Genomic DNA, 13,609 nt, shown 5'->3' with positions numbered 1-13,609 from the left:
TCCCAGTGTCTGTGTGGGTTTCCTCTGGATGCACTGGTTTCCTTCCACCATCCCAAGATGTGCAGGTTAGGTTGATTGACCATGCTAAATTCCCCATAGCATCCAGGGATGTACAGGCTAGGTGGATTAGACATGTGAAATGCAGGATGACAGGAATAGGATGGGGTGGGGGGGGTCTGGGTCAGATGCTCTTCTGAGGGCTGGCATGTACTTGATGGGCCAAATGGCCTGCTTCCACGCCTTAGGGATTTTATGATTCTAGGACTGAAGTACCAGGCTAAACTGACCATCTCCTGTATGTAGTTGACAAGGACAGCAATCACAGAAGAAATAACCTCAGCTTCCGAGATACACCATCAGGTAGAATTATCCATTAACTTTTTACAGAAAGTGTAGGTTTGCTGTAATAAAATTACAGATATAGCACAAGATTGGGCTTGGCTCTGACATTCTCTACAGTTGAATCATTTTCCAGGGCTCTCATTTTGAGTTTTCATTTAAAGCCAGGGAAGGGATGGAGAGGAAAGGTGAAAAAAGAAAAATAAATTAGCAAAAACTCTCCACTAAGTACTATATCCTAACAGCTGGCTGCTATTAGCCTGGACTGGCTCTAAAAATCCAGGCCCCTGAGTGCAAACACAATTTTTAACCTACTGAGTCACACTGCCTACAGTGAACTGTTGTAAATTACTTTATATTTGTGTTACATTTTTGAGATCATCAACATAAGTTTCTGAACTTTTAATGTATGGAATATGAAAGCAAAATTATAAGAAATGATTTGCACATGAAAAATATTTTTGCATACATCTGAACTTTGCTTTTTCACACAGAATCATGAAGTTAGCAAATGTCCAAATAAAGCAGTTCTCTGGTTGTTTTTAAAGTCTAGAGGCAGTTTTGAGTCAAACCACAGCTCTGACCATTTGTTGGAAGCATTTGGGATGGACAGTCAAACGAAGTATAAATTAAAACAGTTTCACAATTCTACTACTTATGTTGGAAATTTGTTATCAATTAGTAACATTCAGGCCTGAGTCAGGATTGCCCAGATTTAAGTCCCACTCCACAAGTTGAGCACCAAATCTCAGGCTGAAACTCCAATGCAATGTTGAAGGAGTATGGCACAGCTGACGTTTCAGACTTTTGGTTAGAGTCTAAAATGGAGGTTCCTTCTGCCCTGTTGCATAGTGTAAAAGATCCACTGGTATTATTTCAAGGAAGAGTCAGGATGTTATCCACAGTTTCTTAGTCACCGCATCACACAAAAGAGTGTATCTGGTCATTGCCACATTGCTGTTTGTGGAAATTTACTAAGTACAAATTGGCTGCTGCATTTCCTACAAGGTAGGCAAGCGAAGGCTGGAAGAACACACAGCAAGCCAGGCAGGATCAGGAGGTGAAGGCAACATTTCGGGTGTAGTTACACCCGAAACATTGACTTCTCCACCTCCTGATGCTGCCTGGCTTGCTGTGTCCTTCCAGTCTCCTACTTACCTACCTTGGATTCCAATAGATGTTTGTCTCTAACCACATTTTCTACAACAGTAATAACCCTTAAAAACTACTTCATGGTCGAGACATCTGGTGGTCATGTAAAGTGATACAAATGCAACTCTTTCTTTCATCTTCAATTACAAATGAACATGCTGTCCTATTTATGGCAAAACAAAGTTGAGAAAATCTAAAGCATAAACCACAAAGCAGACTGAATCTATCAGAATAATCCTCCAGTAACACTTTTCTCCCTTCCCAGTGATGGAAATTATACACATAGATCTTACTCTTCATTCTGAAATAGTCTTAAGTCTTCCTATGAACGTCTCACCAATTTACAATTAAACTTCAGAATTCCTTCCCTACACACAGGGATTTGGATTCAAAAAGAAGCATTTAAGTAATCGTCCAATTACTCATTAATTTTCAGGAAATCCCAAAGCAGTTCTGACAACACACTTAAACAAACAGAGCTAACATTTATGTACGTGATTTCCAAACTAAAACATTTTAACATGTTTAAAAGAAGTTGAAGCAAAAGCACCTGTTTCTTATGACAACTCATGAAGAAAGCCATGAAAATCATCACTGCAATTTCTTTTAATGGAATCTGTTGCCCATTTGCTCAGCATCCAGATATACATAGTGAACCTGACTTTCCAATCTCATGACCGAGTTAAGGTTCAGAATTCCTACTTGCAGCTTGAAACATTTTGTGTGACGAAAAAAGAAAGGTGAACATATTGCAGGGAGGAAGAGGAGGATGAAAGACGGAAGAGGGGGAAGAGATGAAGGGGATTGAAGGGAGCAAAGGGGTGAAAAGGGGTAAGAAATGAGCGAACCACAGAAAATGAGGCAGGGTAGAGAAAAAGGAAGAGAGTGGGGAAAGCAAGAGGGTGAGGAAGTAAAACAGTGGGGCAAGGAAGGTGGTAGTGAATGGAAGAGATTGAGGAAAGAAAGAAGTTAAGGGAAAAAAGATGAAAGGGAAGAGGGAAGGAAAGGAAGAATTCCAGAGCTTCAAAATTAAATTCTGAACATAAAATCATAGTAAACGTCAGCAACCATTGAAGTAATTAATTAATTCAAAGCTACAAAGCCTGACTTCTAAAACGCATTCAGTCTTAAAAGCTTAATATATAATATGGATGGTTAAGTAGCTAATCTGCAGGATGAGTGCAATAGTAAATTTCAGCTAATACTGAAAGTGAATAATATGTGCAGTGCGCTAGCCATTGAGGATAGAGTCACTTTACTACTTCAAAACCAAAGAGATGAAGGACTACTTGCTTGGGAATTTACTGAAGACTACAGGGATAGGTAGAGATAGAAATAATCAAATGCTGTACAGATAATGAAAGCAGTGGAAAGTATTGGCTTTGTCTGATGAACGGAGGTGTAAGAATGGTTTCTGTAGTTTTGTTTAAATCACATTTGGGTATGATAGTTCTGCAACTTTGAAGTTTGCATCACATATTGGCAGGATGGTTAAAAAGGCATTTGGTGCACTGGCCTTCATTACTCAGTTCTTTGAGTATAGGAGTTGGGAAGTAATGTTGAGATTGTACAGAACATTGGTGAGGCCTCTTCTAGAATAGTGTCCAGTTCTGGTCACCCAGTCCTGGAAAGGATATTATTAAGCTGGAGAGGGTTCAGAAGAAATTTAACAGGATGTTGCTGGGTGTGGAAGATTTGAGTTATAAAGAGAGACTGGGACTTTTTTCACTGGAGTGTTGGAGGTTCAGAGGAGAACTGACAGAAGTTTATAAAATAATGAGAGGTATTGATCATTAATGGTAGTTATCTTTTCCCTAGGATAAGGGATTTCAAGACTACAGAGACACATTTTTTAAGGTGAGAGGAGAGAAATTTAAAAAAAGACGAGGCAAATCTTTTACACAGAGGGTGCTTCACATGTGGAATGAATTTCCTGAGGAATTGGTGGATGCGGGTATAATTACAACATTTAAAAGTCATTTTGGTAGGTACATGATAGGAAAGGCTTGGAAGGATATGGGCCAAGATCAGGCAGGTGGGACTAGTTTAGTTGGACTGGTTGGACCAAAGAGTCTGTTTCTGTGCTGTGTGAATCGATGACTCTATAACTTTAAGAATTAAATAAACAATTTGGACAGTATAGTAGCCAGGCTGCTTGAGCCAAAAGGTATTTTCTGATTCCACATTTTCTTGAGGATTGGGAGTATATAATTATTTGCTCCCATCATCAAATCACAGATTTTATTCATTAGGCCTAAATTCTGTGCCATAAAGTTACTTCACTGGGAAATTAAACCCTGAAATGACAGCATCGCTCCGAACAGTGGGAGTAAACAAATGAATGTGTTAAAGATGCCAAGCAAGCACTAATGGCTCTGGAGTATGAAACCATTTACGCCATTCAGATAAAAACAAATTCACAGGTTTTATTAATTGTGCATTAAGTATGTATCATTTAGTTCACTTGCTCAGAAACTAAAGCATTATTTAAAAGAAAATGCAGGCAAAACCTATCAAGAAAGCCTAAAGGCATTTAAAAAGCATATAAATCAAATCGCAGTCTCTTTGTGACACAGGTTTCTCCAGCTGACAGTGTCATAATTACAGCAATTTTTTTAAAGCCTCATGCCAAATTCAATTACAACAGGAAATACTTCAGTCTTTTACATCTGTTCCACAATACAGTAATTGTTAACTATGGGAGTTTATTTTCTTCTAGAAAAGCAATCATTCTGTTTATACTAGATTGCACTCAGATCACTACAAATTATACAACTGCTTCTATAATTGCAAATCAATGCCTAATTGATATTAGGAACAGACGAAACTTTATGACTGTTTAGGGAATGCGTTTTTCACTTTATTGGCTATTTCACAAATATCTCAAGACGTGTTTTGCTCTGTGATGTACATCGCAGTATGTTTTTCAATTTTAAGTTCACACAAAAGCTAGTACCCTGCTTACATTATGTAATCCTCTCTAAAACTTTAAAGGGGAGACAGTGGTTTAGTGTTAATGTCACTGAAATCATAATCCAGACTCCCAGATTAACAGTCTAGAGGTTAAAGTTCAAATCTCAAGTGGCAGCTGGTGGAACTGTAATTCAAGTAATTAATATATCTGAAATTGAATGCTCATCTCAGTAAAGGTGACAGTGACAGCTATCACAGACTGTTGTAGTCACCCAGCTAGTTCACTGATGTTCTTCTGGGAAGGCTATCTGCTGTCCTTGGGAGATAATGAGGACTGCAGATGCTGGAAAAGTCAGAGTCAATGAAGGGTGGTGGTTGAAAAAGCACATCAGGTCAGACAGCATCTGAGGAGCAGAGAGTTGGCGTCTCAGGCTTGATCCTTCATCAGATTGGGGAGGGGGAAGGGGCTGAGAAATAAATGGGGGAGGGGGAGTGAGGCTGGGAGAAAGGTAGTTGGGAATGGGAATAGGTTGTCAAAGGTAGGTAGTGATTCTGAAGGGTTGGTGCAAAGGGTGGAGCGGATAGGTGGGAAGGAAGATGGACCAACCAAACCCATCCTTCTGCAGCCATCCATTTCAACTTCCCTCCCCAATCTTCACTCACCTCACCCCACCACGAAATGTCCAATCTAGGCTTCCTCCACTGCCTAAGCAAAGCCACCCTCAAACTGGAGGAGGAACACCTCATCTTCCGCCTCAAGAGCCTACAACCACACGGCCTCAACATTGACTTGACCAGTTTCCTAATCTCCCCTTCCCCCACCTCATCCCAGATCCAACACCCCAACTCAGCTCTGACCTATTGACCTGATCTATCTGTCCATCTTCCTTCTCACCTATCTGCTCCACACTTCCCACCTACCTGTCACAATCACCTCCTACCTTCGCCCACCTATCACCATCCAAACTACCTTTCTCCGAGCCCCAGCCCCCTCCCTCTATTTATTTTTCAGCCCCCTTCCCCCTCCACAGTCCTGATGAAAGGTCAAGGACTCTCTTGCTCCTCAGATGCTGCCAGACCTGCTGTGCTTTTTCCAGTGCCACACTTTATCAGTCTTACGTCTGTGGTCATCAAGGTTTTGGAAATAGTTCTGAGGGATAGGACTTATGACTATTTGGCAAAGCACAGTGTGATTAAAGGCAGTGAGCATGGCTTTGTGAGGGGCAGGTCATGCCTCAGAAATCTGATTGAGTTCTTTGAGGAGGTGACAAGACAAGTCAACGAAGGTCATCCAGTGGATGTGGTGTATATGGACTTCAGCAAGGCATTTGATAGGGTTCCCCATGATAGGCTCATTCATAAAGTCAGGAAGTATGGGATACAGAGAGATTTGGCTATCTGGATTCAGAATTGGCTGGCTGACAGAAGGCAGAGAGTGGTTGTAAATGGAAAGTATTCTGCCTGGAGGTCAGTGTTGAATGGGGTCCCGCAGGGCTCTGTTCTTTGGCCTCTGCTCTTTGTAGTTTTTATAAATGACTTGGATGAGGAGGTTGAGGGCTGGGTTAGTAAATTTGCAGATGAAACAAAGTTTGGAGGTGCCGTCAATAGTATCAAGGGCTACTGCAGGCTGCAGCATGACATAGAAAGGATGCAGAGCTGGGCTGAGAAATGGCAGATGGAGTTCAACCTGGATAAATGCAAAGTGATGCATTTTGGAAGGTCAAACTCAAATGCTGAATATAGGATTAAGAAGGGCGTATGCTCAAAACGTTGATCCTCCTGTTTCTTGGATGCTGCCTGACCTGCTGCGCTTTTCCAGCAACACATTTTTCAGCTCTGATCTCCAGCATCTGCAGTCCTCACTTTCTCCTATAGGATTAAAGACAAAATTCTTGGCAATGTGGAGGATCAGAGGGATCTGTGTGTGCAAATACATAGATCCCTCAAAGTTGCCACCCAAGTGGATAGGGTTGTTAAGAAAGCATATGGTCTTTTGGCTTTCATTAACAGGGAGATCAAGTTTAAGAACCGTAAGGTTTTGCTAGAGCTCTATAAGTCTCTGGTGAGACCACACTTGGAATATTGTGTCCAGCTCTGGTCGCCCTACTCTAGGAAAGATACAGAGGCTTTGGAGAGGGTGCAAAGAAGGTTTACCAGGATGTTGCCTGGACTGGAGGGCTTGCCTTATGAAGAAAGGTTGAATAAGTTCGGACATTTCTCTCTGGAGAGAAGGAGAAAGCGAGGAGACCTGATCAAGGTATACAAGATAATGAGTGGAATAGATAGAGTCAATAGCCAGAGACTTTTCCACAGGGCAGGATTGACTAGTACGAGGATATTAGGAGGAAGGTATAAAGGAGACTCAGAGGTAGGTTCTTTACACAGAGTTGTGAGTACATGGAATGCATTGTCAGCTGTGGTGGTGGAAACAGAGGCATTAGGAACATTTAAGTGACTGTTGGACATGCAGATGGATAACAGTGAGTTGAGGGGTGCGTAGGTTAAGTTATCATATGTTACATTAGGATTAAACCTCTGCACAACATCGTGGGCCAAAGGGCCTGAACTGTGCTGTACTTTTCTATGTTCTATGAACCTGCTGTCCTTACCCAATTTGTTCTACATGTGACCCCACACCCCAGCAATATGGCGAATTCTTAGTACCATCTAAAATGGCCTAGCAATCCATACAATTAAAAGGTAATTAGGGACGGGTAACAAAAGTTGGCCTTGCTAGCAATCCCCACAATCAATGAAAGAATTTTTAAAAAACTAGGTATAGATTTGCCAGGGTATTGCTTGAGGCAACAGTTCTGCCTCTTCAGACAGAACACTGAGTTCCACTCTAGCCAGTTGAGGACATATCCAGGTTAGTGCTTCAGTGTCATACGGAATGAGTGCTGCCATCCATCAGATGCAAAGTTAAATCCAAGCCACGTCTACCTTCCAAGATGGATGTAAAAGATCCCACACAGCATCTGAAGAGCTGTTCTCCCTATGCCATAGCCAATGCTATTCCCTCAACGAAGGAAAGATTACTGTTGTGAAACTACTCTGTGCAAACATTAGCTGCTACATTTCATAAATAACTTCAAAAGTACCTATTTGTCAATTAGGCACTGCAGAACATCTAAAAGGCATGAAAGGTGCTATATAAAGTATTAATTAAATGCAAGGTAAATCCTAAAAGCATGGGAAGTCCTTATGTAACTTAAAAATCACAGTAAGAATTTAGAATGTATTGATTGTGAAGATATCTTATACCTTTTTCAGGCTACAGCATGTAGTGTACTATTTACATTTGGCTGGACAATATTGTCTTTCCAACCTCACTTATGATTGACACCATCTCAGTTCGATTTCAAAACAATTTAAAAGTTACAACTTCTGGTAAATACTGTTACGATCTATGTGCCCACGGAGCAGAAACAGAAGGTTAACTGACAGCTATTTGGCTCATGAAATGGAAGTGAAGTTGAATCCAGGTTGTAGTTTTGCTGGCAAGGCCAATATTTGTTGTACATATACAATTGCTTTATATGTGCTGGTGGTGATCCACAGACTTGAACCACTCAGTCCATCTGATGTAGGTACTTCCACAGTGCTGTTAGCAAAGGAGTTCCGGGATTTTGATCAAATGACAATGAAGGAAGAGTCATATTACTAGAGATCAGAATTCCCAGGTGGCTGTGCTCCTATGCACCTTCCGACTTTGTCATTCTAAATATGTAGAGGTTTCAGGTTTTGAAAGGTGCTGTTCAAAGAGCCTGGGTAAGTTGCTGCAATGCACACCACTGCTGCTGTGTGTCGGTGTGGGAGAGAGTGAATGTTGTATGTTGTGGATAGGATGTAGATCAAGTGGACTGATATTTCCTGGATGGTGTCAAGTGTGGATGGAGTCAGACCCACCCTGGCAAGTGGGAAGCATTCCGCTATACTCATCACCTTTTAGATGGTGCACAGGTTTCAGGGAGGTGAGTCACTCGTCTCAGAATTTCCAACTTCTGACCTGTTTTTGCAGGTAGAGTATTTCAATGGCTGCTCTAGTTCAGTTTATGGATATTGACAGATCAAAAAAAATAGATGAGGGGAACATAGAATTGTAGATGTAATACAGTTTGAGGAAGACAGAAAGTTTAATATAGAGAAAGCATGGGCGGCACGGTGGCACAGTGGTTAACACGGCTGCCTCACAGCGCCAGAGACCTGGTTCAATTCCCGCCTCAGGCGACTGTCAGTGTTGAGTTTGCACATTCTCCCCATGTCTCCGTGGGTTTCCTCCGGGTGCTCCGGTTTCCTCCCACAGTCCAAAAATGTGCAGGTTAGGTGAATTGGCCATGCTAAATTGCCCGGTTAGGTGAAGGGGTAAATGTAGGGGAATGGGTCTGGGTAGGTTGCGCTTCAGCGGGTCGGTGTGGGCTTGTTGGGCTGAAGGGCCTGTTTCCACACGGTAAGTAATCTAATAAAACAGGGATTCTGGATTTGGCTAGAGTTTCACTGATGCCATTTCATTTTTGCTCGAGTTAACTTTTATTTTTTAAAGTGGTCTCAGGATTCTGCATCAGCAAGACTATTGAGCCTCGCTAGGGAAGTCCTACAGGGGTGCACTATTTGGGTGGTAATTGTAACCACAAACCACCTGTGCAGATGAAAGCAACTCAGGACCAAATCCACTGAGTGGGATGTGAGGGTTCCCACATACTTGATGCCAAATTTGATGGGCTGTGAATTTACATTTGATGCCCCATTTATGTGGGAATTAATGCTGGTACTTGTCACTACATGAAATTACTACGCTGCATAAACATTTATTAAGATATTTTCTTTCATGAGACATGGGTGTCACTGACAAGGTTGGAATATATTTTCCAACCCTTCCAGAATTGCTGTGAACTTGGGGTGGAGGTACAGTGTTGTTAGGGACAAGTTTCCAGGATTTTGATCACACAACAGTAAGAAAGTATGATGTATTTCCAAATCAGGCTGCTGAGTGGCTTAGAAGGGAACTTGCAACTGATGTCCTTGTCCTTCCAGGACATGGAGATCGGGGTTTGAAAGGTGATGTCAAAGGGAGCTTGACAAGTTGCTACAATGCATCTGATATATAGTACACAATGCTGCCATTGTGCATTGATGGTGGAGGAAGTGAATGTGTCAATCAAGGAAGGTGCTTTTATAACAGGAAATTTATCTTTTGTTTGAAATGTTATTCGCCTGCTAATTAACATTTGAATTATGCTGATATTAGCTGGTCTGTTTCAGAGGGACTTACAAAAAAGTGAAGTCTTGTCTAACTGTTCTCTTTCCATTGGCCTTGTGAGAAATCCTACCTTGTGGTCCGTATTGGGATTGTAAAACTCCACACTTTTCTCATTTTCAACTGCAAGTATAATTGTCTTTTGAAAGCTACTATTGAACCTGCTTCCACCACTCTTGTATTCTAGATTATTATACCAAAGTAAAAAAAATTCTCATCTTCTCTCTTGCGCTTCTGCACACTTCTTTAAATCATCCAAATCACCCACCCACCCTAAGACCCCAGAATTCATTTACACAATGTTTATCTGCTCCAATGAATAGAAAGTAAGGAAACTTTCAGGGCTTTGACATATTATTGCAGTCTTTGGAACGTAACTAGAGTTTGTATCAGCCAGCCTCAACAAGCAGCAGCAACAAGTTTTATTCTACAAAAATCCAACAACAAACCGCAATGTAATGAGCTGAAGCCCAGTAACGGTAGGCTTTTTTTAAAAAACACAAACCCTGGCAGTAAAATTCCTGCACAGAAATTAGGGGATGAAGGAATCATTAATACAAAAACAAACTACTTCAGAAATCCAAAATAAAAACAGAAAATGCGAGACATGCTCAGCAGGTTTGCCAAGATCTGTGGAGAGAGAAAAACAAGGTTATATTTTAAATCATCGATCTTTCATCTGAAGAAAGGAAGCATTCCCTGAATGAGGAATTGAGAAGCCATGTTGCTCACAGACTTGTGCTGAGCTTGAAATTTCCATCTCTGAATGAAGGACTAACAAATTTTAATGATAATAATGTATAGATCATTGAATTAGGGGCAGATTGAGTTTTGTAGCAGATGCAGAAAATTACAGGAGGATTCTGCTGAAGAAGAAGAAAACAATTAAATCACGAACAGTGCAGCCGGTGTCTGAGTAAATGTACACTGATGTGACATGCTGTTAAAACTTGAATCCTCTCAAAACATTCTTTGTGCTTATTGTGAATAGGAATGTCCATAAGGAGCCCACACTTTCTGTAAGAAAAAGCATAATTTGTATTGGATAAACAGTGCCTTTTGGGGGTGATACTCACCTTTGGCAGAGGCTCAAAACACTGAGCTACCATTAAATACTTCAGCCAATTATGCCTTTCTTGACTTGAACGGAAAGAAAATAATGTTACTGATCAAATAATCTGTTTTAATGATTCGAAGCGCCTTGGGACATTTTCCTACATTAGTGCTATTATGTAAGCCTTGGCTCTCTCAACAATTGAAAACCCATTTGCAAACCAACACAGTACTGGGCTTCTGTAAATGGACAAACATCTTATTCCCTGTTCTTTCACAGTGAGTCAGTTACCAAAAACTACTCCATTAATTAATAATTTCTATCCAGGCTGCTTCTGGGAACTCAGTTGGTCCTGTTATAGCAGCACTTTTAATGGTTACTAAAATTTTGCTTATTGACAACATCACTCTTCCTCTCATTTGGAGTTTATATTGCTGCCTTCACCCCAATTGTTCTATTGTTCATTTTAGGCTGGTATTGGTTTAATTATTTTACATGAACCCCTGTTAGACCCATCACACACAGTTTAGTCCTATTAATTGTTTAGATGTTCTGTATCCTTTCAGTATCATTAATGCTATTTATTCAGAAAACAGTTGTACATCAAATCCATTTCTGCATTATCCATTATTTTAATGACATGTTGAAGTTCACTGAGCTTCTCATGCTCTCCACTGCTCCAAAGGACAGTAGACCCAACTCTGATATTATCACCTTTATGAACATTGCTTGAAATTTATACACACAGTTTTGTATTCCCTTTCAGTTATTTCATTGTGCTAACCACAGTATCATGCATGCCAACTTGTCACATGCCACAACTATACAGAAGAAACAGTACAGTTTCTGAACATCAAATAACAACAGAAAATAAAGAAACTAGTCAGCAGGCCTGGCAGCATCTGTGGAAAGAGAAAAACAAATGAATACTCTGATCAATGACCTTTCATCAAAATAAATGAATGGTCATCGAGCTGAAACTTTAACTGTGATTCTCTCTCCACAGATGCTGCCAGACCTACTAAGCATTTCCAGCACTCTGTTTTTTTGTCATATCACCAACTGTTTCCTGTTATGATTATTGGGTGGATCCAGCATGAATAAATCTTTGGGAGGGTTTGAGAATATAAATAGTATCAAGTTATTTCCTCTAATCTATAAATCACTGTCAAAGGGACAGCTCAGAAGAATCATTTTCACACTAAGGGTTATGAGCACGTAAATGATATAAGGATTTACTAAAAGTCAATCACAATACTTCAGTCACAATTAGATAGCTCATCCAAAGCAAAACAACAAGTTTCATTTAAAGAGAAAGAAAATTGGATTAGAAGGATATAGCTAATTTCCACGCTGAAGTTGTAAGGTTCCTGTTAAGTACAAATCAAAAGGGTTTCTAAATTAGGCACACAAAACAGTTATAGCACAGAAGGAGGCTATTGTGCCTCACTGTTCAGGTACACATAGACAAACAAATAATTCCTCCTGCAGTTACAGTTTAAATAAAACTTAATCAGAAAACATTGAGAATTTCTAAAACAAAAATTATTAAGGGAACCCGTTCAATTTCATGGATTTTCCCCTCCTATTTTATTTGCCCTTTCTACCACAGGTGAAGAAATGAAAATCAAATACAAGACGACCAAATTAACCATTCTATGTGGAGAATATATTTAATATATAACATGTCAATATTATGTATAACACATCCACCAATTTTTTAAAAAATGCTTTCTCAGCCATATCAACAAAAGTTAATATGTGCCTTCACATGCTGGGTACTGACTGATAGAAGCCAGTGAGAGAACCAGCGCTTACTTAGCCATGAAGTGCCTGCGCTCGTCACATAAACATATAATAAATCACCCAGATGAGAAATGGAAATTTTGACACAGTTTGTGAAAAAGAGAGAAAAATTGGAAATTCAATTGAAAATTTTAGAATCTTATAAATATGAAGATTGTGTGAGAGCAGCTGTACAAGCAGCAATTTATTTGTCCATTTCATTGCTCCATAGGTTGTATTACACCATAGTATTCTCATTGGTGGAAATGGAAAAATCTTTCGCAACGTCTTAAATATGCATTATTGAGTATCAGCTGACCACTTTAATTTAATACATTCATAGATTAAGGTGAGGGAATAACATGAAAACAGTCATTGATTTTCAAATGGGACTATCAGAGAATGGTTTCTCCAGTCACTTTCAATCATACTTGTGCTAATTAGCTGTCGAACTAAAACTTGTTTTAAAATCATGTTCTACTCTTACAGTTGATCCTCTCTGATAAAACTGGTCAATTTTAGCTCAAAATTTCATGCATTTCTTTTAATTCGATACCTGTGATTCTACTTTTTGTCCTCGATAGACATTTGTTGCAAGTGTTGTCAAATCACATTTTTAAAGCTGATCACATCATTTATGAAGTACTGAATGAAAACAACCTACCTGTCGCCGTTTTTGTTTTGACAGGACTGCTAGCATATTCAGAGGCCTGATTTGATTGCTGCATTGCCAAAGGCGTACTGCCAACAGATACCTCATCCTCCTTCTTCCTTGTTGTTGGCATGACTAACTGAACAGCTCCTGCGGATTGCTGCAAAAGTCGGAAAAACACATCCAGTGTCAGCTCTAATTAATCCCAGTTCAAGTAGAGCACACTTAAAGATAGAGATACCCTCTTGCTCTGTTCTGTTCCAAACATGTGCCTTAGCAATCAGCCCTGAGGAAGCATCAGTTGGCAAGACATCATATATTTCCCGTTTTAGCCATCCTATGGAATATTATTTAACATGACATAATTTTCTGCAATTATTGGCTGTTTTGCATTGAGAGTCCATATCCACATGAAACTAACCCGACACTGCCTGAACCTATTTCAACTGAGAGTCTT

At 40.0% G+C, this 13,609-nt stretch overlaps 1 protein-coding gene across 7 annotated transcripts in view; it reads right to left on the bottom strand.

The window, feature by feature from the left end:
- The window catches only part of LOC122548836 (vacuolar protein sorting-associated protein 13B-like), a 968,370-nt gene that overhangs the window by 467,432 nt on the left and 487,329 nt on the right, over positions 1 to 13,609 (bottom strand). For all 7 annotated transcript variants that reach the window (XM_043687672.1, XM_043687667.1, XM_043687669.1 and 4 more), the window contains one exon: positions 13,165 to 13,312. In XM_043687672.1, coding sequence (XP_043543607.1) covers positions 13,165 to 13,312 — 148 coding nt within the window. The remainder of the gene's footprint in view (positions 1 to 13,164; positions 13,313 to 13,609) is intronic.

The sequence above is a fragment of the Chiloscyllium plagiosum genome, chromosome 4 (assembly GCF_004010195.1).
Source record: "Chiloscyllium plagiosum isolate BGI_BamShark_2017 chromosome 4, ASM401019v2, whole genome shotgun sequence".
In the NCBI taxonomy this organism is placed as follows: Eukaryota; Metazoa; Chordata; class Chondrichthyes; order Orectolobiformes; family Hemiscylliidae; genus Chiloscyllium; species Chiloscyllium plagiosum.
This window is presented reverse-complemented; position numbering and strand designations above follow the sequence as displayed.